Source organism: Limulus polyphemus, unplaced genomic scaffold (assembly GCF_000517525.1).
Source record: "Limulus polyphemus unplaced genomic scaffold, Limulus_polyphemus-2.1.2 Scaffold1964, whole genome shotgun sequence".
Classification (NCBI taxonomy): domain Eukaryota; kingdom Metazoa; phylum Arthropoda; class Merostomata; order Xiphosura; family Limulidae; genus Limulus; species Limulus polyphemus.
The window spans coordinates 135638-158232 of NW_013667574.1; the positions used below are offsets into that span (position 1 = coordinate 135638).

The following is a 22595-nucleotide window of genomic DNA, read 5'->3' on the forward strand; positions in this document are numbered from 1 at the left end:
GTTACAAACATCCGTACTGTTGTAGGTTACAAACATCCGTACTGTTGTAGGTTACAAACATCCGTACTGTTATAGGTTACAAACATCCGTACTGTTATAGGTTACAAACATTCGTACTGTTATAGGTTACAAACATCCGTACTGTTATAGGTTACAAACATCCGTACTGTTATAGGTTACAAACATCCGTACTGTTATAGGTTACAAATATCCGTACTGTTATAACTTACAAATATCCTCACAAAGCTACACAATGGACTATCTGTGCTCTGCCCACCACGGGTATCGAAACCCGGATTCTAGCGTTATAAGTCCGCAGACATACCGCTGTGCCACTGGGGGGCCTTAGCGTAGTCTCGTTGTCAGCTTTGCCGATTACTTTGAAAATATTTGGGGCGGAGAGGAGGGGGCTGGTTGGAACCATATTTCATTTACCTAGTGTATGTTGAACAGTACCTGAGCTGTTCTTGAACCTAAGATTGGTTAATTATGATTATTTTTTGTAATAGCCCAGAATACCGAATACTGCAGAAGAAAATTAAAATGTATGAGGAAAAAAAAATTACACAAGAATATAGAAACTATATATATATGTAGCCTTGGTCATTTTTTATAAAAAACGCATGTTTTTTGAAACATTCAAATGACACGTATTTTAATGCAAATAAAATCTCCGAAAATTTTAAGAGTGGTCTTTTAAATGACCCCCCAGTCTTCTGAAGGTCGAGCAGCAAAAATCACAAATGACACGAGACTGTTGAGAGAACTGGATTTGGTCTTTAAACTTAAAAAAAAAATTGAATTTCCAACAGAGGTCTAAAATAAATTGAAGGTGAACTTGTGGATAGATTCTGTTGATTATGGTGTTTAATCTACTTTTCAAGATTCACGAGTGTGAGTCTGTACATGGTAGAGATTATTACTCGTAGCTTCAGGACGTAATGGTTCAGCGATCTGAATAGAGGTAGTTGTTGAATGGTTTTATTGGTGGTTGAATTTTCAAAGTTGTTCGGGAAGGAGTTTAGTTTTGAAATGGGTTTTAATCTGAGTAACTAGCTGTAAAAATTCACAGGAACTGGTGATTCGGTGTGCACTTCACTCAGTGATTGGCATTACCCACTGAAAACTAAATACTGACTCAATGCTTAACCTATCGTCGTTAATATAATGTAGCCTTGTTTCTAGATACTTCGAAAAGTTACTAGTTTTTCGTGACGTCACTTAGAACATTCTAGACCTATTTTCACAAACTTAAATTTAATGTCATGCGCTCTCTAGCTGACTTAAAACATTGAAAATATAGCCCTCCACATTATAATTTTTATAATGATGTTTCGATAGACATACTTCCGAAAGTATACCTATTTATTACCATCTTCTTATTCATGATCTTTCACTTGAAGCAAACCGTAAATTTTTATCCTTGGCAATGTTTTGTTTCGCAAATTTTAATAACAATTCTGCAATTAGTTTTTGATGAAACTCTCTGGGAAACAGAATAAAACTTAAACAAAAAATGAGTCTTTAAAATAAAGAGCATGACGACGATTATTGTTGACAGTTACAGACAAAATATCGTTTTTCTTAAACTACACCGTCTTGAAAAAAGCCTTTAGGAATGGATTAATTTCCAAAGATGATAACACTGAAAGGACTTACACAGCATTAAATACCCGTTACGAAAAAAATAAAAATAAATATTGCAACAAAAAGTCAGATGTTTAATTACTCCTTTCTCTACTTGGAGATTACCATTTATCAGGTAATTTTGCTTGTTTGTCGCCCCCATTGGAACAGCTTTATGCTTAACTTTAAACAAACAAACATAGTGAAACAAGCCCCGGCATGGCCAGGTGGTTAAGGCACTCGACTCGCAATCTGAGGGTCGCGGGTTCGAATCCCTGTCACACCAAACTTGCTCGCCCCTTTCAGCCGTGGGGGCGTTATATTGTGACGGTCAGTCCCACTATTCGTTGGTAAAAAGAGTAGCCCAAGAGTTGCCGGTGGGTGGTGATGACTAGCTGCCTTCCCTCTAGTCTTACACTGCTAAATTAGGGACGGCTAGCGCAGATAGCCCTAGTGTAGCTTTGCGCGAAATTTAAAAAACAAAAACAAACAAACCAAACAAAGTGAAACCCAGTTTCTAGCGTTGTAAGTCCGCAGACAGACCGCTGTGCCACTGGGAGGGGGCATCAAGTAAGAAAAACAAACATTAAGCTGTCACGTAAAAACAAACAGGAGGTTCTTAAAAAAGACAAACACTTGTTTATATAAATATACATCTATTACACCGTCTAGTATTGTATGTGCAAACATAATATTTTTTCGAGAAAAAAAACAAAAATGCTAAACTTTATTTAGAATAAATGAATAGCTTTAAATATCCTTCCTAAAAGAATTACACACACATATACATATATTCTTTTTCATCATTTGTAGTTGTAAACGAAGCATATTACCTGTAAGTAAAACTATATAAATTGTCTCAAATGGTTTGTACATAAATAAATACACATTTTACACAGTTATGGGATATATATATATATATTTTATGCATGTATAGACTTCTTGTCTTTATTTATTTAGTGCTTTAGAAATACTTTATGTAATCTTGGCTTAATTTTTTCGTATTACTTAATTTATTTACATAGTACATTTCTTTGTAAAATCTTTCAAATTTGTACTATTATATTATTAATTTAAAATTGTGTGTGTGAAGTAACAGACTTTATCGAATGGCTAACTGTATGATTGATAACAATGAGATTTTCTCTTCCATGTGCAAAGTATTATTTAAGATTAATATGCGTTTACACGATAGTCAGTACATTTTTTTTACTCTGCAACATTATAATTTAATATTGATCTTATATTTAAGAATATTTGTTATTTGTGAATATTACTAATAAAATAAATGTATATTATATACAATACAACATATAATATATATATATATATATATACATATATATCTTACAATTATTAGTTAATTACATTGTATTATTTTTCTCTATGCTTAACGTGAGAAAATAAAATCTCTGTAAGAAATGTTGTAACCGCTAGAGGGGTTTCTTCCTTCGTGACAATTAGTTTTACCACTACTCGTTCAGGATCTGCGTGTTTTGAGTTTGAGTGTTGGTACACGTGTATGGTTTATCATGGTAATTTTTTTTATCGGCCTGTCTTTTTACGCGACATTTTGGTTTAACTTAAAATTAGTGTTTGATTTTGAAGACAGTATAGAATGCACTTGATATAAATCAAAATGATACTACAGTCTAATAACTTAAACAAGGTAAGTAACTAAGTTTAATGATACGAATGTTGAGATAGGCCTACTGTTACTGTCAGTACTGCTTTATTTAGTTGTCAAGGTTATTTCATTACGAGTGGTCATTGGTAAAAATGAGTTTGTAATAGTGATACTTGTATATAATCTAAATTAGTTATATTGAGCTGGCCTACGAACATCTTTTTATTATGACTGATTTATTACTTAATTATTAAGTTAATACTTTTGCTCACTGGTAAATCGTAAAACTAAAACTGTAATTGTAAAAGCATACACTGTAAAAGTATAATACAGTCAGTATTATTAATACTAATAGTACTATTCTCAAACTACCTACAAAGACATCATCTCGAGTATAACAAATAATTAAATTTGTGTGTAAAACAGGTCACTAATGTAGGAAGTCACGATTTTTCTTTATAATTGTAGTCTGCTGCTTTTATTATTTTGTAGAGTTTTGTGTGTGTATATATATATACTTGAAATTGTTAAAACTAAAAGTTATATAACCTGGCATAAGCATTTGATTTTGTGTCAAGTGTTTGACCTGTTGATACCTGATAAACTATTGCATTTAACAAATGTAAATATATATATAGTTAGTTAAGAGGAAAGAACTAAGCGATTTTGATCTTAAGTTTGTGTACACTAAATGGGGGCATAGCTTTATTCTGTAATTTCAATAATTAAATTGACTGAAACTTAGTTTTATTTATCTTAGTCTTTTTTTTTTGGGGGGGGGGGTACTTTTCCAGTGATTAGTTTTCTTTGTAAGATACCTGCTTGTATGCTGTCCAGATTGAAATCATGGTACTGGTAGGTATTCCAGTTCTGATGAAAGACAGTTGTTCTAATTACATGTTCAACCACACAGATTAATGGCAAACGTTTCACAACAACCATTACTACAAATTACAAATTCAAAGTTCTAGGTAGTCTAGATTGTTATGATTTTTAAGCATGGCTTGTAATTTTGGATCCCAATGAAAGTTGACGACTAGATAAACATACTGTTTTAATATAGAATACGTGCATGTTATGGACATCTGAAAACACATCTTCACTAAGAACATAGAAATAAAAAACACAAACATCCTAAGCAAATGAATAAATCCTTAGGCAATACATGTAGTACATTAAAACAAAAGTACATCCCAACATGTTTCACAGCTTTGTATCTCCTTTACAAAAGAAATTTTGCTACAGATCAAGGCTTATATTTATTACCCTATTCCCAAACTTTTCTAAGGAACATCAAGTCAGTTTTTTTTTTCCTATTTCTTCTGTTAAATGTTTTGTCTGCACCTTATGGGAGAGATTGTGAATGTCAAGATACATATAAACCAGGGATTTTTCACTTGGATAAAAAGTAGAAAACCAATCATAATATCTGATAAGCTGGTAAGGGGAAAAAAAGTAATTTTCTTCAATCATTCTGGATATATCATTTTTTTAGATGTCAGTTTTCAAGGTCTTCTTTCTAAGTGATTTCTAACACCAGACTTAACACCTTACTAACATTAGAAGTCTGATATATCTGTAATTTCCCAGGTATCTTATTTTCTGTTTAACAGAGATCAAAAAACAATTGCAGATAACTTCTTCAGTATTCAGCAATCAATGATATCTTCTGTCCTTGTCAACATCCTTGGTAAAAGTTATTAAATACACTAAGAATGATCTTTTCATTGATTAGGATCTATTGAAAGTTCACAGTTATCCTCAATGTTTCTTTTGTAGTTCACATAAGGATAAAATCTGTTAAGTCATATTTAAAGATTTGAACTAACTCTTCTCTATCATCAACAAATGAAAATTTGTAATATCTGTTAGGCCTACAATCTACATCAGTCCTTTATTTTTCTTGAATCATTACTAATTTTATATTGTGTCTTGAATTGGCAGAGATGTATATGTAAGTCAGTCTGTCTTCATCCCATGGTATACTGAACCAAAAGAAATAATTTAGGAACAGAAAGTTACTACCTTTATAAATGTGTAGAATAAGATTATTCATTAAAAACCAACAGTCAGTTTTAAAAATATTTTTATTGACACTATAACAGTTGGAAACTTGTTATACAAAATGTTATAAACATTGAGACTATGAACAATTGTGTTTAAAGTATTTGTAGGTTCAACAGAACTTGAAAATGAACAGCTAAGTAACAACTGAACCATTTTATTAATTTTTTAAGTATAGTTATTAAAACAATTCAGGATTTGTACTAGTTATATAAAGCTGCTTATGAAGTTGTATAAGATAGATTACAAAGTATTACATGTGAGAAAAACTCGCTACAACACTTAAATCCCTTACCTTTTCCACATATATTAATCCCAAACTCTCACCTAGCTTCGGTTATAAACTCCCGTAACCTGTTGTTTTGAGCTGAAGACAAAGTATAACCTACTTGATAAACACTTGCTATTATATAGCACAGATACATATAGGTGTATAATGTAGGACAGTGACTGTTTTTACTACTTTAACCTATTTTTCACGGCACTTAGTTGATTTTGAAAAACTGGTTTGTGCTGATATGAAATTCAGAGAGGATGCGGCAGCTTGACTTGCTTGTTTGATTCATGGATATTGTTCTTTGATATAAAAAGTATGATGCACATGTAGTGGTGGAGAAACAGGGAAGACTTTGTTATTATGCTGGATGAATGCTGAAATTGGTTTAGGAGAACTCGCACGAGTCATGGATCATTGGTAAAAAATATTATTCTGATGTTACTATTTAAATTTTATGTTATAAAACAAATAGCTTTCAGAAGCATTATTATAACTTAATAATAGATAATAGTTTCTTATCTTTTTGGTTAAGGAAAATGTTAACTTGACAAAAGGTCATGTAGACTACACAGGTCATCCACCTGTATTCCAATTGAGGCCTAACTAGTGATATGTATATAGATAATTACTTTTAACTGGTAATTAATATGTCTATAAATACACCAATTGACACTTGTGTGAATTATCCAGTATTATTCCTAGATCCTTTTCTTCAGTCATGTTATTAAGTGGGTTTCTATCTATATTAAATATTTCGACCAAACTATAACCCAAATTCATGTATTACTTTGTGTTTCTTATAATCAAAATTCTAATGAAACGAATAAATATTATCAATATCAGTAATTTTATTGTGTTTTTTAAGTAGTGAATACTTTAATACTTTTATGAAACAGCTATGTACATGTATCCCGTATATAATTCATCATGGTTTTAATATACGTATATGTGTATATTATGTATTTTACAGCTGCTAATTGCTTTTGTATATAGCAAGAAAAATATTTAATTGTTCGTTTAAAGCACTATACTTGGAAAGTTTAAATCATCAGCGAGACAGTGAAATTTTAATTGTTTTGTACAACATAGCTTATCATAGATTTATCGCAATAAGTTTTGAACAATACAGATTTTTCAGTGGGAAAAAGCTATTATTACCAGTGTTATAAATGGTTACCCTTTCAGACCTTATACCTGAAGCTTATTGTAAATAACAGGTTTTTTTATTTGGTATGTTTCCTTAGGTTAACATAGGAGTGAGTTACAATTTTTTTGGCTAAAATATGTACTTGTAAATATAATAACAATAGTGATATTTTGTAATAGAAAGAAGGGAAAACAAAAAGGAAATATGTTAGTATAATTCAGTGAACACTGTAAGACAACTGTTATAAGATTACAAAAAAAAATTATTATTCAAGTGGAGCCAAGAATGTGAATGACATTGATATCCTTTTAATGAGGAAATAATATAAAGATTACAAGTAAACACTTCTGATTTCAAGATTATCATCGTAATCCTCATTGAGGCACTTTTTACCAGTTTTCTAAAATTAATCTGTTGTAACCTATAACAGTACGGATGTTTGTAAGTTATAACAGTACTTAATTACAAACAATCATTCTTTAAACAAACATAACTTATATATTTTCATTGATTTTGCAAAACCTTAAGGACGTATAAAACTGAAGCTTTTCAAAATATGCACACATCACGTATGTAGTCGCTAAAGTAAATATACACAATTTTGATTTTTCATAATTTAGAGCACGTACGTTTTCGCTGAATCTTTCATAAACTTTTGTTTGTATATAATTCTCATGATTTATGTTATTATGTTTTATGTGTGTAGATAACCACTGACTGTCGCAAATATATTTATAAAAGCTAACTGGAAAATGATAAAACCCCTTGTAAATTATCAAGAATTTGTTATGAATTTCAATGCAGAAGAAATTTGCATTTTACACATTAAAACTATCGTTTCTTACACTTTCTATGGTACTCAAATATTAATAATCCTAGCTGACTCTTTTATACATAGCAACATTATAAAGTTTTTCCTTTGAAATTTTTATTTGTTACTCTTTTAAACCTAGTTCACTGAATAGTCTTGCGAAGACTTAGAACACTTACTACTAAAGCAGATGAGCAAGTCGAAAAGTGAGCAATATATATATTTTTTCTTTTTTCAGTATTTCAAGTTATTTATAAGGCACAAACTGAAAAATTAGCAACCAAAGCATCAATTTACTTACGATCTAAGCATAAAAAGAGGTGTATTTGTTTAAAGGAACCGCGTTGAAACTGCAATTTAATGAAATTTTCTTTGCTGAAATTTAGTGAATTGGGACTTGTGTGCATAAATACTAAAACTGTCATTTGAAAGATTAGTTTGATACAAGAAAGAGTAAATTCTAGGTAGATCAATTGCTATATTTCTATTATCTGATCTAATCAATTTACAAACGCTCTTTTTACACTGATATAAAGAAAATCCATTAAGTCTGAAATTATATGTCCATAAACGTCCATTTTCCGTAGTATGTTTAAATGACAGAGTTACATTATCTCTACCAATCGTAAAAGTTACAACAGTTACGTTGAAGTTTGTAGGTCAATATTTCTAAATTTTTGCTGCCTTTAATCTTAAAAAAACACAGTATAAAACTTAAATCTTGAAATTATGGTTTGTTAAATTTTTCGAAATGGGTCAGCAATTAAAAACAAAACTAAAAAATACCAATAAAGGAATCGAACCCCTGATGTTAGCGTTGTAAATTAGAAGACTTAACGCTCTCCCACCGGAGGACTTTTAGTTATGCTCTTATTTTACGACTGACACATTATAATCAAATACGTCTTGTTTTTTTTTTTAACAGCTTTAGTAAAATGATAATAATAATCGTGTCGTTTTTGGTCGTTATCTGTAAAAGAGTTTAGAAGTATCAATGAATTAGCAGCGATATTATGCAGTTTCTGTTTTTTCCACTTCGTTTATTTAATACCTCCTAGGTCCCCCGGTGGAACAGCGGTGAGTCTATGGACTTACAATCTAAAATTCGGGTTCGATTCCCATGCAGTGGACACAGCAGATGCCCCAATATGGCTTTGCTCTAAAACAAACAAATAAACAAGTATTTCCTAGTGATATGCTACAGAAATTAAAATAGGTGGTCAGTTTTGTGAGCATGTAACTTTTTACTTGAGTTTTCAGCGTTGCTATTAATAACTGAGGTCATATAAATTTGTTATTTTGGGTAATTCAAACTTCTTGCGGCTTATTTCAAAACTTAAAAAACGATTTAAATATGCCAGTTAGAAGATTTTATATTATATGGATATCTCTTACCTTACCAAACTGAATGACGACTTAATACTTTTAATGAATAGCTTGTTAACCGTTCATTTGTGTATAAAAATGCCGATTGCACCCCTCATGCTGGTTCGTTGAAAAAAATTATATTATTTCGCTATGGTATAGGTAAATGAATATTCTCAGACAGAAAATAAGAAAATAAGTTAGAAAATAAGTAGCTCGGAGATATAAAGCATTATGTAAAAATTTTTAATTATTGACCTGTGAAGAATATACTTAGACTGTAAATAGTCTAACGCCATGGCCACCTCACACAGATACAAACACACTCTGGCTTCATCAAAATTGCCCTCTTGATGGATGTGGTAGCGCAGGTCACCTCCCAACAGAAGATCTACCACCATAAACATGTCCTCTTCGTCCTGAAATCAACAACAGTTAGCTATATTGTACATAGATTAAATTATACGTTGATCAAAAAGTGAGATGAATACTGGAAAACAGAAACACTTTCTTTAAAAAAAAACAGTACATAATTTTGGTCTTTACTTAAAAACAAAGTTCGAGCCTTACTTTATCGGGGGCTCCCTCTAAGGTGAGCAAAATCTTCTGCTACAAATAGTAAGTAAAAATTCACTAAACATTCAGCTGATTATCAGATACTTTATATTTATAAAGACGTTCTATGCTTATAGATAATTACCGCTTATCTCATCTATTCAACTAAATATCACAAGTTTTTATAGACTCAAGGACAATGTTCATGAAACGTTTCCCGTTATGTCGTTGCTATATATATATTAGCCCCCTATTTTTCCTAATTGAATTTGAAAAGGAAAACTAGTTTTTAAGTACAGAGATAAATGAAGCAAATAAAACGAGTGGCAAATGTTTTAAGCCTTTTATCACAAAACATTTATTTTGTATTTATCGTGCATATATATATATATATATGTATAATTTTAATCTGAGAAAAGTTTCATTCAAGGCATCATAAGTATGTTATAGAGTAAAATTCCTTCTTGAAAATAAAACAGCGAATATAAATATTTACAACTTTTCTCAATCACTAAGGATTAATAAAACTCAAGATGTGAATTCTGTTAGTAGTTCAGGAAGCTCATTAAAACGTTTTAGAAAGACTACACTTCCCATCTTTACTAATAATATTATGTACCATGATTTAACAATAATACTTCAAAGTAATAAGAAATATACTAGCTCACTGAGTGAAAAAACAAACAGGACCGGCTATTATCAGTTCAGATAGGTCGATGATAAAGTGAATTTTATCTATAAGTTTATCAGTTTTGAAATCATCGATTTGAGATCGATAAACATCCAATAAATTCATAAGCATACGTATATGCAGTCAAAATATAAATATAATGGGCATGCATTAATAACTTAACTTTTCGTTACAAAAGCCAATAGTACAAACATTTTAAGAAATATTCTCAACTTTTACATGTTCGCACGAGTGCGATGACATTAAGTTTCAATACAATAGTACAAAACTTGAGGCAGTAGTTTGATACTTTAAGGCACAGATAAGAAGTAAGCAGATAAACTGTTATTTTTATATGTCCTTTTGAGCTCATCTTAATTTTTAATTTTCAAATTTAATTGCTGGTAAAAAGTGTTATGACTATTTTCCAAACATTTGAAATTATGTTATTCTTTGTTAACCTTTAATCTTATAATGTGCCTCCGTATTTCCTTTCTTACTGTTCTAATTTCATTGTATTTGATGAATGACGTTCCACAAGTAAAATGTACTGAAGTGTTGAAAAGCCGGCAAGAAAAGGATTACGTTAGTGTGGTGTTTTCAAGTGGCACTTAAGATTAACAATATTCAACAGAGTTTGCTCAGTAAAGAGAGCTAATACGCACAATGTTTCACACACACATTCAAAAGTTTTATTAGTTGTAAATGATAAAACAAACATGACGATAGTGAACCAAGACGTAGATTGGTCTTCAGAGATTGGTTGATTGGGTATTCGTTTGGAGACTTACAGATGTTTTCACTAAACAAACACCAAAGTGTTTCTGAGAGTTCTCCCCTCTACTTACAGTTAAACTACAATATTTATAATCTTTGAATTACCTACACTGTCTTTACTACTTCTCTATTTTCTCTTTGGTATTGCCATTTTTATATTCTGTCCACTTAACATTTTGTTTATAGTACTTTATTATGATGAAAGCAAAACAGGTACGGAGATCCTTTCCTCGTCACAAATTAACAGTTTAATATATGAAATCATTATAATATATAATTCACAATTATTTAACTATAAAATTGTAAAAAAACTGAATTAATCAGGTGGAAACTAGAGAGAAATAGAAACTTACACACACAAATATATATTGCTATGACGTTTGTGAAATTTCACACCTGAAGCTCTGATGATTATTTCATAATGGGTAGGTTAATCTCCAAAGCAACTGATGACTTTTTACTTTCAGCAAATGTTTTTCTCGTGATGTATTTGGCTTTCATTAGATTATTTTTTATTCTTGCCAATGTTGGTCAGATCTGGTGAAGATCCCATTCTGCCTTAGTCTGGTCTGCTTCACTGGAACCTTATTTTGGTGTAGTTGTAAGAAAATCCAGATATTTAGACTTGTAAGAGCCGAGCTTTGTCATTTTTGCACTGGTATAACAAGAAAATGATCATACGGAACATTGAACAAAACTAAGAAACTTTCACTATGATTTTCCTGCAGCTATATAAACAGACCAAAGAGTATCAACCAAATTTACTATTTTGCCGACTATTAACAATTGTAGTCAAGCTATTTGCTGTTGTAGAACCACTTAAGAGCCAGAAAACTCACTTCTGCTAATATCAAAACGGAAAATAACATTTTAGTAAAATTGGCCTGAATTAGTGCTTGTGCTGTTTAAGAACACAATCCCCTTACTGTATACCAGGGGTGTATGTGAAAGCCTGTTATCCCCTTACTGTATACCAGGGGTGTACGTGAAAGCCTGTTATCTCCTTACCGTATACCAGGGGTGTACGTGAAAGCCTGTTATCCCCTTACTGTATACCAGGGGTGTACGTGAAAGCCTGTTATCTCCTTACTGTATACCAGGGGTGTACGTGAAAGCCTGTTATCCCCTTACTGTATACCAGGGGTGTACGTGAAAGCCTGTTATCTCCTTACTGTATACCAGGGGTGTACATGAAAGCATGTTATTTCCTTAAGTATGTTCTTGAGTGTAGATATGACATAAAGTTACCCATACACATTCAAGTATTCCCCGGTGGCTTCTCATACAAACTATTAGACTGTTCAACAATAAATCATGACTGAGTGCTCAGAAAGCAAAGATTGAATCATTTCAACATTCATGCATGTGAGCTATCCTAGCTATCTTAGCTGTCAAAACCCAAAGTACTTTATCCAACATCACCAATCATATATTGTTATTTTGCTGGTCATCAGTCGGGTTGAGAGAGATAATTATACACAGTACCTTTGTTATCTTTTACAAATCAAAGCCATTTACCACTGCTTCCTGGTCCAGACTGCGGACAAGAAGTTTGTCACGCCTAAGTTTCAGTCACATGTCTGGCACTCGTTCAAATGTCTGACAGTGTCAATTATGGATCATCCAGACTTTGTATTGATTCTCCCGAAGCCAATAATTTCAGGTCTACTTTTATTAAAGACTTCAAGAAATAGTTCAAGTCCTGGTACATCTGATAATTGACAAGTGTATCTGTTTGTATTACTACCATTGCACTGTGGAGAAAAAGAGTATGACTGGTTCATCAAATACATAGCGACTAGGGTATCAATGTCATCAAAACATCAGCTGAATTTTGAACCTGCAAACTCCAGATTCGACAGAGTGTGAATCTTATGTTCTTGACTGATGGAACGACATACCACCAGAGTAGTAAGCACATTATCACCAGTTTCGCTCGCAATCTAGCCACTATATGACCTATGGCTTCAGCAGCCCGACTTTTATCTCCAAAGGCTTATAGCTGTACTAGTGGTTTCATTCTTCCCGAGAAACCTCCCGCTCATTTAGCAATGAAACAAACTTGTGATACTAGTAGAGACCTCCCCGTAAGGTCTCATAATAATCAGATTTAGCATCATCATAATCTCTCTGTCACTGTCTTCTCGCACTATTAACCGAAATGGTCAGCTGATCGAAGGTTTTAAGTTATGGTTCAGTAAGCTCCTTGACTTGAATTACAGTTCAACATATCATGCAAGGTTCAATAAAGTGCTAAAGAGCACTTCACATCTACGAGAGGGCTTCTCATGGATCAACATGGTTTTTCAACGTCGGCTTCACTGAATTAGCAGTTTCATCTTATCCATCATTTGCCCTTTATCTCGGAAATGGCATTTTTCTTCTGTGGGAGTTTTGAAATTAAGATAACACATGTACAGATGAAAAAGGATAGGTAGTACAACGTAAGCTCTGATCATAGGATCAAAATTATTCTTACCAACTCAGTCCTTTCAATTCTAAGGTGACACTTAAGACCAACATGTAAGCTTTTAAAAATCAATAACAGAAAGTTCAAAAATAAATTATTAGGATTTTAACCAAGATTTGCTCAACTACCAAAAAATAGAGACCACATTCAAGTTTTTGTTAAATAAAAACACTTTACTTCCTACAGTAACAAGGCACATGACAACAGTAGACTAAGACAAAGACTGTTCTACACAGTTTTCTTCCTAAGACATCAGTTATTATGCTCGATACTACGTGGAAATATTTTATCTGAAGAAGCACCAAGATGAACCTGATTGTTTTCGCTTTGCTTAGAATTAACTTGCAATATCAAAGCTCTATTTTAACTCTCATATTGCCTTTTCATCTACACTGCAGTCCGATTCTACACTGAGTTTATAACATTTCAGTTTTTTCTAGTGGCTGCTAAATAATTGGCCCACCCAGGCCATTTTAGGAAATCACCAATAATAATATACATACGGACAGGTAGAAACACCCTTGAATCAGAATTACGATGCATGTAAGTCCCTGGAATCATATTTAATGTCAATTAAAGTCTTGGACATCTGTTCAAGATGGAATGTTTAGCTAAGAAACTTTTACTAACATTTTGAAAACATTAACTGAATTTAATTTATTTAGATTCCATGTTGTAGAAGGATTTAGTTCATGATATTATCATATCATATTAGTTTTTACTCGTTTACAATACAATAAAGTAAGCGCTAGTACAGAGAACAAATGAAAGATAAGGGCTGAAATCTATTACAACTGGGTTGGGATATAATAAATTGAACAGTTAGTAAGCATGCTAACTACACAAATTATGTACCAATTACTCAGGAACTCTAAAAGATGGCAACGTAAAGAAAATACTTTTCTCACTAGTAAAACTATCTTCGCCAAGTAAATTGGCCAAGTTGTAAGCGTGTGATGTGGTCTGATTAGTACCATTTTCTGATAGTAGAATAAAATATGAAGAAATCCACTCGAGGCACTTGACTCTACTTGTGTTGTTCTGACAATGTAAGCTACAGGAAGTGGTGAAATGGTGTGGGGAGCGTTTTAGTGACAGGATTTATAAAGGTGAATAACATCCAGTGTAAACCTATCATTATCACTGATTATTCCGTTCCATCCTGACGAACAAGGATTCTTCTTTCAAGTAGATAATACAAAGCTCCAATGTGACTGTATTGTACAAACTGATTTAGAAAAGCACGATAATCACCTCACTCATCTACCTTGGCTAGCAGAGTCGCCAGATCTCAATCTCAAGTATCTTCGGCATAAACCTGAACGTCACATTCGCCGACATCTGTGAATCAATTGCAGAAGAATAAGCTAGAATTTGATACGACACACTCCTGCACCCTTGGCGGGTCTAGGCTATGCCGACTCCAGGTTATTATAGCGGCAAAAGGTGGTCCAGTCCGAATCTATATTTGGGGGAGGGGGTCTAATAAAGTGGTGAGTAGGAATAGTACGTAGTTCTAATCGGGCTCTTAAATCAGTTCATGAGCATAAGTATCGAATTCATTTCATGTGTCTCATCTTTGAAGAGGAAAAACAATAATGGAGACTCTAATTGTTGAAGCTTTTGATAACTCTGTAAAGGAATACATACGTTTCTAAAACAATTTTTATGTGAAGGAGTAAACTAAATGTGTGAATCTACACATATATTTCTACATATCTGATGAGAAAGAACATATCAAGTTTTAAAGTTTGTCTGTTGTTAAGCACAAGCCTACATAATGGGCTATTTAGGCTGTGCCAACCGGAAGAATCAAACCCCGATGTTTTAAAGATGCAATTTTTGAGTGAGTATACGACGTAGAAAACAATGAAAGCAAACTATGAAGACAGAAATATAGATGTCTGTCAAAGCTGTCTGCACTACTTGTTTTCCTAAAATGCCTGCCCTTAATTCAATTTTGTCTTTTATTTTCTTTGGTCTCATTTTTGCTGATCCCTCACTTGTCACGATGACAAACTGCCTTGTCTTTGATTACCACATCAAGCTCATCTATAGGCATTCCAAAAGCCGTTAACGTCCATCTAGATAATCTACGACATCTTTAAAATCCCAGTCACGTGACATAATACTTACTTCCCTGGCAAGCTCAATCCTAAAATCCTCCTCCTATTTCACAGCGACATGTAGCGGAAGCTACACTATTTTCAATCGATAAGTTCCGTTAGCCTCCTACCGAGGCCTACTTATTCATGACAGAGCTTAGAGGGAAGATAGGACGTGACGTCCCGTTAAGATTCTTTTCTAACAATAAAATCTGCTCTTAAAAACTCTCAGAAAAACTAGGGAACACTAGTTGGCAAAGTGGATCAGCACGAAAATAGATAAAGTAATAACAAACAAAAGAAGTGTTACACACAAATCTAAGGACATGACTGATGACTGATGTATCAACTTGTTATATAACCAGCGAAATAAATGTTTCGTGTATGTTACTGCCTAATAATTATAAGTTCATATGACATCATGAGTCAAAAGCATAATAACTTAAAATATGCAGTTTCAATTTGATTCCGAAATTGAAAATGTATTGTAGCAATCCTAAAGATAACCTCATTAAACTTCAAAACTGTTAAACCTCTGAAAAATTAGTGAAATATCTAGATTATTTATCGCTATTTCTTAGTCAGTTTGCGAGAAGAAAATTCAAATTTTCAAGAAATATTTAACCTTGAGAATCTCAGTAAAGAGAAAAACTATGTTTTAGAGCCACTAATGGTTTCGACACTGTTGAATAAAATCAGTTAAGACAGTCAGTTCGTTGTAGTGAAATTTATAAGCGACATCCCTAGTTAATTTTTATATTTCTCCAAGAATTGGGATATACTTTTATTTTTACCCTCAACAATGAACCAAGCAACTGAGTGTTGAGTTAAGAGTAGACCCGAGGCTATTAGTGTGGGAATTAAAAAAAAACGGTCACATGAAAATCTGGCCTATATTTATATAGATACCAATTTTAAATATCTAAAGCTACGATGAAGTGAATATTTATAACAGACATTCAAACAAGCAATTAATTTATGCCATAGAATGAGCATTTTGATTGTATCCAAAGAAGGAAACAACTGTATCTTGGTAATAGGATAAAATACACTTTTCACAGAAAGAGTGCGTTACAATTTTATTACTTTTACTGACACTTGTGTTAACAATTAAGCTTTACATTTTGTTCGCAGGAGCTTACTTGGAAGGTAAACCATAAATTCACCAAGAACGGATGTTCTAGACTAGAGAGTATCTCGATCTCTTGCAGTACGTTTCTGAACGCATCTTTAGTTATACATTGATCCTTGCTCATGTACTTCATAGCGTACATCGTCTTACTGTCCTTCTTCTGAACAATGCAAACCTGCTCGGAAACAAGAAATGTATTTATATACAGAATCGAAAAACAAAATCTCATTTTAACAACTTGCGCCTACCAAAAATTGCAAAAATATCCTGCATAGAAAACAAATAATGAAATTCATTGTTTCAAGTTTTTATTAAAAATCAATCGAAAAAATTGGATAATATTGTTTTTACATAAAAAGAATGTGTTCCACAATATATAGAAACTCGCTGGGGAGGTTTCTTACAAAATAACATGACGAAGAAATCTACCTGCAGTAATAAACTAATCATATAAAGCAGTACTAGAATTTATGTTTTCTTAAAACAAAACAAATTCGTTATGATTTATTAATATGTGCATATTTTTTTAAGTTGCAACTTTTATCTTAATAGTAGGAGAATGGAGCGTTAGGCTTAACAATTTTCCAAAATGTAAGCGCTCCAAGATAAGAGTATTTTTGAAATCGATAAATGTTTTTGTTATAAAAGATAGTGTATTTTTAGTTCTCTACATGTTATATTGCTTTTTTATCAAATCTCAATCTTCTGCATGTGATTATCATGCTTAAAAACTATATATATAAAATTCACTAAAAAAATACAATATTATTCTAAACACACACATACAAAATTACCTTAAAAGTTACTCTTATTTTGTCACAGATTTTTTTTTATTACTTTATACATTACTGAATCTAAAAATATTAAACTGATCTACGTTGGTAGGACTTTTAGATAGTTCTTATATCACTCAAAGTTCCTACTCATACACTGCACTATGCACATTAAATCTGCGGTGTGTGTGTAGTTCCTTCTCATACACTGCACTATACACATTAAATCTGCGGTGTTTGGGGTAAATTTTTTTTGACCAAGCACTAACATAACACAGTCATGATTTCTCCTTCAAATGTAATATTTTGTTAAACAACATTCGGATATTTATTATTTAAAACTGGAATTACAATTTTCAACCTGAACATCATCACCTTATGTGCATGTTGGCTATATTTGAATGTAAATTTAAAATTACTTGCAAGCAAAGCAATAATGATTCAAGTTTGTTAAAAAAGAAACAAGGAGGTTTAGAATAAAAGTTGTTTAACATCAAGTGCTGAATTTTATGATGTAGAAACTGGTGAAAAACAAGAGGGAATTCTCAATAGCCGCGGCACTTGAGGAGGCGGGCGCTGCGTCGTCATATCCAGCGGCGGTTGAGATGAAGAGGTCGATGAAGTTGGGTGAGTTGTACAGATGTACGAACGAGACAGGAAGATCCATATGTGCATTAAGTATGCTAAGTTTATTATAAATTACGTGGTTTTGGATTAAAATATTGTGCGTAACAGAGTAAATTTTGATGGTTTCCAAATTGAGTTCGTTTCTTAATATTGGAATAGATTATAGACCCTTTTCAGGGGGGCGAGGATCGTAGGTCCAATACCCGGAAGAAATTTAGGTGTGTGTGGGGGGGGGAGGCGAAGTGCCCGGAGAAAACCCACTTTCACAGGACAGACGCCGAATAATCTATCTATCCTGTGCCTTTACTGTAAGGCACATGATTAGTATTATACATGCATAGTGATTCACCCTTTGTGTGTTTGTGTTTTTATTATTAGTAGTAGTAGTTACTGTGTTCTTGTTGTCCGAATAGATTGTATAGTGAAGTGTGTTTGGTGGGAGCGCTTGAGATTTTATGTAGTGTTAATCTATTCTTAAGTGTAGGGGGGTTGCTTTGTGTATGTATTGTTCAGGGGTATATGTTGGAAGCCTTAGGGCTAATCTTATGGCTTTATTTTGCTGGATTTGAAGTTTTTTGAGATTATTTTTGGACATGTTATAGGTTTCTTGGCAGCCGTATTCTACGAGTGGGCGTACAAAGGTTTTGTATATTTTTAGGGAGGGTACGCAGTTTGAGTGTTTGCCTGCAATTAAGACATATGTTTGCTGATTGAGGCATGTATGTTCTGAATGTGTTTATTCCATGTTAATTTACTATCAAAGGTAATTCCTAGGAATTTAATATTGTTGCTGATATTTATTTGTGTTTCTCCTAACATTAATTTAATTTTCTTGAATGTAATCATATGTTTACGTAGTTTTCTGTAAAATACTATGGCTTGTGTTTTCGTTGGATTGAGTATCACTCGTCATTTGTTGCACCATTTGAGTATTAGTTCTAGTGTTTTTTGGATACGAGTTGTGGCAATGATAGGATTTCTGGATATACTCCAGACTGCAATATCATCGGCATATTGGGAGTAGTATGTGTATGTTAGTTCTGAGAAGGGAATATTATTGACAAATAGGATGTATAAGAGGGGCGAAAGGACTGATCCTTGCGGCACTCCTGCTGTAATGTTAAATGTTTTGGATCTTTAACTTTGGCTGATCGGTTTGTTAAGAAGTTTGAAATCCATCTGGTTATTGTATCGTTAATATTTTTTAGCATATGTAATTTATATTTTATGGCCTTGTGCCAGACACTGTCGAAAACTTTATTAACATCTAGAAATACGCCTAAGGTGGCTTGATTGTTATTGAATGTTTATATATTCATTTGGTTAATGTTATGAGGTGGTCTGTTGTTTGTTTGTTCTTTCTTGAAGTGTTTTGATATTCTGATAGGAGGTTGTTAGTTTCACAGAAGTATAACAGTCTGTTTCATATAATTTTTCCCATTAGCTTACCGAAGTAACTTATCAACCTAATGGGACGGAAGTTTATTCTCAACTTTAAATTATTTTTGGCAGGATTAGAATAAATTATTCTGTGAAACCATGGGCGTGGTCAAACACATCAATCGAAGGGGTCTATCCTCTTGAGTCGAAAAATGAAATTAATCTCAAATCGGTCAACAGATGACGGAGCTATGAGTTAAATGTTTGTGCTTGAAAAACTAAAAGCCATTCTATGAGCCGCTATTCCGCGGGTAAAAATTTGGTCTACATTTCAGAACTGTTACATTCATACCTTTCTTTTCTTCAACGTTTAGTAGAAAAAGGTTTTCCTTCTTAATAATAATGATCATTGTTACATAAATAGATAACTTACTGGTGTTTAGTTGCTAATTGTTAGGTTTTTGTTATTCACCTTAATTGGAGACGTCAATAGGAATACACAGGTAGATTAAATGAAACTGCAATCACTAAATCTTTGAAATAGGATAGTTTAACCTCAATAGAATGGACATTTCTTTACTTCTGTTTCTAAATCTTTACGAAATTTGATAGTTAATGAGGTCTTTTTGTTTTTTGATTGAAAGTACTACATACAAAAGAAACTGTACATTGGTATTGGTTTTGTAACAGTTCTTTGAAATCATGAGTGTTAGATATATACGACTGTTTCCGTTTAAGTGTTTCATGAGTGTTAGATATATATGACTGTTTCCATTTAAGTGTTAAACTTAGTTATTTTTAGAAGCATTAGTTTATTGCAGGTTTGTTGTAGAATTGCGTCATGTTACTAGAACCTTCTAAGTTTTCTCGTTGTTTTTCTTGAGTATTATTACATCTTAATATCTAGTAGTGTACAGAAAGTTCTAGGCCTGGGTTAGACTATAAATACGCATATAAAATGTAGTTCAAGTTAAGTTTGACAAAGCTAGTTAGGTAGAGAGATAGATCTAGGCTGCGTGATCATGAGTTTAGCCATAAGAGCGTATAGTGGCGATTTCTAAAGAGACTTATCTCAGATTGTATTGTAATAACAGAGTAAAGAAAAAATAATTTGTTTTGTCAATTGTGTTCTGAAGTAACTGAACCAGACTGTGTGGAATTTGACGAAAAAGAGATAATTAATTAAAGCACTGGATAATAACCAATAGTGTGACAAACATTTGAATATACGTTTGACTTGTTTTAATATATTATTTTAAAACAAGTGAATTGTGTGCTGTTTGTTTATCGTTGAAATTTATCGCCAACAAGTCACAGACACCTGTTATAAAAAAATCTGCCCATCCATACATATATATAAACCTGACAATGAAGCGACCCATATTTAAAACTGTACTTCTCTCAGTCTCTTCAATCTTTCCCAGCATACTTACAATATGATGAAGAAATAAAAAATAATTGGTATTTCAAATTTGAAGTTTAGGCAAATTTTTCTGATTACGTTCGTTTTGTGACCAGTAAAAATTACACTTATGTAATTAACTGTGCATTTTCAATGCATGTTTCAGTTTCGTTTGTACTTGTAAATAATCTTTTGTTATATGATATTCTACAATAGGTTGTTTATGAACACAGGTTTTTGTTCGTCACTCGAACAACATCACGGGTGTAACTAGAGGGATTCAAGTGGATCGGACGAAGCCCATTTTTCGCCGCGATTTTTTCTAGCAGAGAAGTATGGGCGCTACTTGATAATCTAGTCCAACTGTGTAGAAAAGGACATGAAATTGAATCATTGTGTTTTCTGTGTCTCTACAGTTAAGACAACGATACTGACTCTATGTTGGTGTTTCAGAATCCCCTTTTTGGATCCTTTTTCTAATATGCTTACTTTTATTACATGGAAAATCTTCTAGTGAACTGAAACAATGTAACAGTAAGTAATGTTACTAAATGACACGCAAAAGTGGTTTCTCATGGTGTTCAAACCCTGACAAAGAGAGTCATTTCACTCTGAAATTGTATTAAAGTATTCACTGAATTGAAAAGGCATTGTCAGTAGACAGTGTGGATGATTGGGTTATATTATAATAACTGTGGTAATTTTTCCAAATAACACAAAATTATAGAAATAAACCAGGTCACTAAAACCACACCAAGTATCTCCTGAAATCAGCATTTCAACTCCTATAACGATTACGTATCGTTATAATAACGAATGAACGGCATGTCTATATTAAAAATTCCCACTTTAAGGATAATGAAACATAAAAATTACAAAAAAGCAGCTATAAAAATACACACAATCTCCAGTCTATGCAATATACCGTTAAAGTACAAGTTTAGTTAAATATTTATTTCCGTTTTTCCATCGCCAATGAAGTATATACACATTCCCTACACTTTTTGTTTGCATTTTTGTCTTTCAAATTAATTTAACTTCCAAATGGAAGAATGGAATTCGGTTCAGTCGCCTAATTTCCAAAATCTAAAACCCTAATCGATTTTCATCAAGCATGAACGAAATAAAATATAACATATTCTGAATAACGAGATCACACATCTTAAAAACAAAAAGACACACTTGAAGACTGGCTTGTAATCTTTGATATTTATTATTCATGGCATAAGTCCGGAACTACTTAGAATGAAAATGCTGTAATCCTAAATAACTTTTCCCAGACAAATTGATCAACACTGTTCTGCTTCAGGGTTGCGCAGACTCACTGTTGTTTTTAAGGTCACACGCGGCAGGAACAGGAAGTTGTGTCGTAACACATGCCTAGCCAGTTCTCTCATGTATGTAAATTTGTTCATAATTTTACATATATTTTCTATTATAAAGTTGAATTACACACAGACACAAAGTTTTGTTTAACCACCAGTTTTATCAGTTATATTATAGTACACTCAAAAACGTAACCCTAAAAACAATCTTTCACTATGTTACTTAACAGATAATCTTTCAATGTTTCACTTATCTTACTAGTAAATATTGAAGGTCTTATAAGCAATTACCGACGCATGAAAATCTTGTGTTACGCTGATTAACCTACTATTGAACGCAAAATTGTAAACACGGGTAAAGACTAACGTGAGTGTAGAGATTTGCTGTGTTGCGTCAGCGAATCACATGACTACTGTGACGCCGCGTTTCTAGAACTATCCTGTACTTTGGCGAATGCTCTA

At 32.6% G+C, this 22595-nt stretch overlaps 1 protein-coding gene across 1 annotated transcript in view; it reads right to left on the reverse strand.

Annotated features, from left to right (window-relative positions):
* Positions 1 to 22595, reverse strand: part of LOC106465501 (serine/threonine-protein kinase 32B-like) — an 85955-nt gene that overhangs the window by 40772 nt on the left and 22588 nt on the right. Inside the window, exons 3-4 of the mRNA XM_013925727.2 lie at positions 16637 to 16801; positions 9176 to 9336 (exon numbers count right to left, since the gene is read on the reverse strand). Of these exons, the coding sequence (XP_013781181.1) occupies positions 9176 to 9336; positions 16637 to 16801 (326 nt within the window). The remainder of the gene's footprint in view (positions 1 to 9175; positions 9337 to 16636; positions 16802 to 22595) is intronic.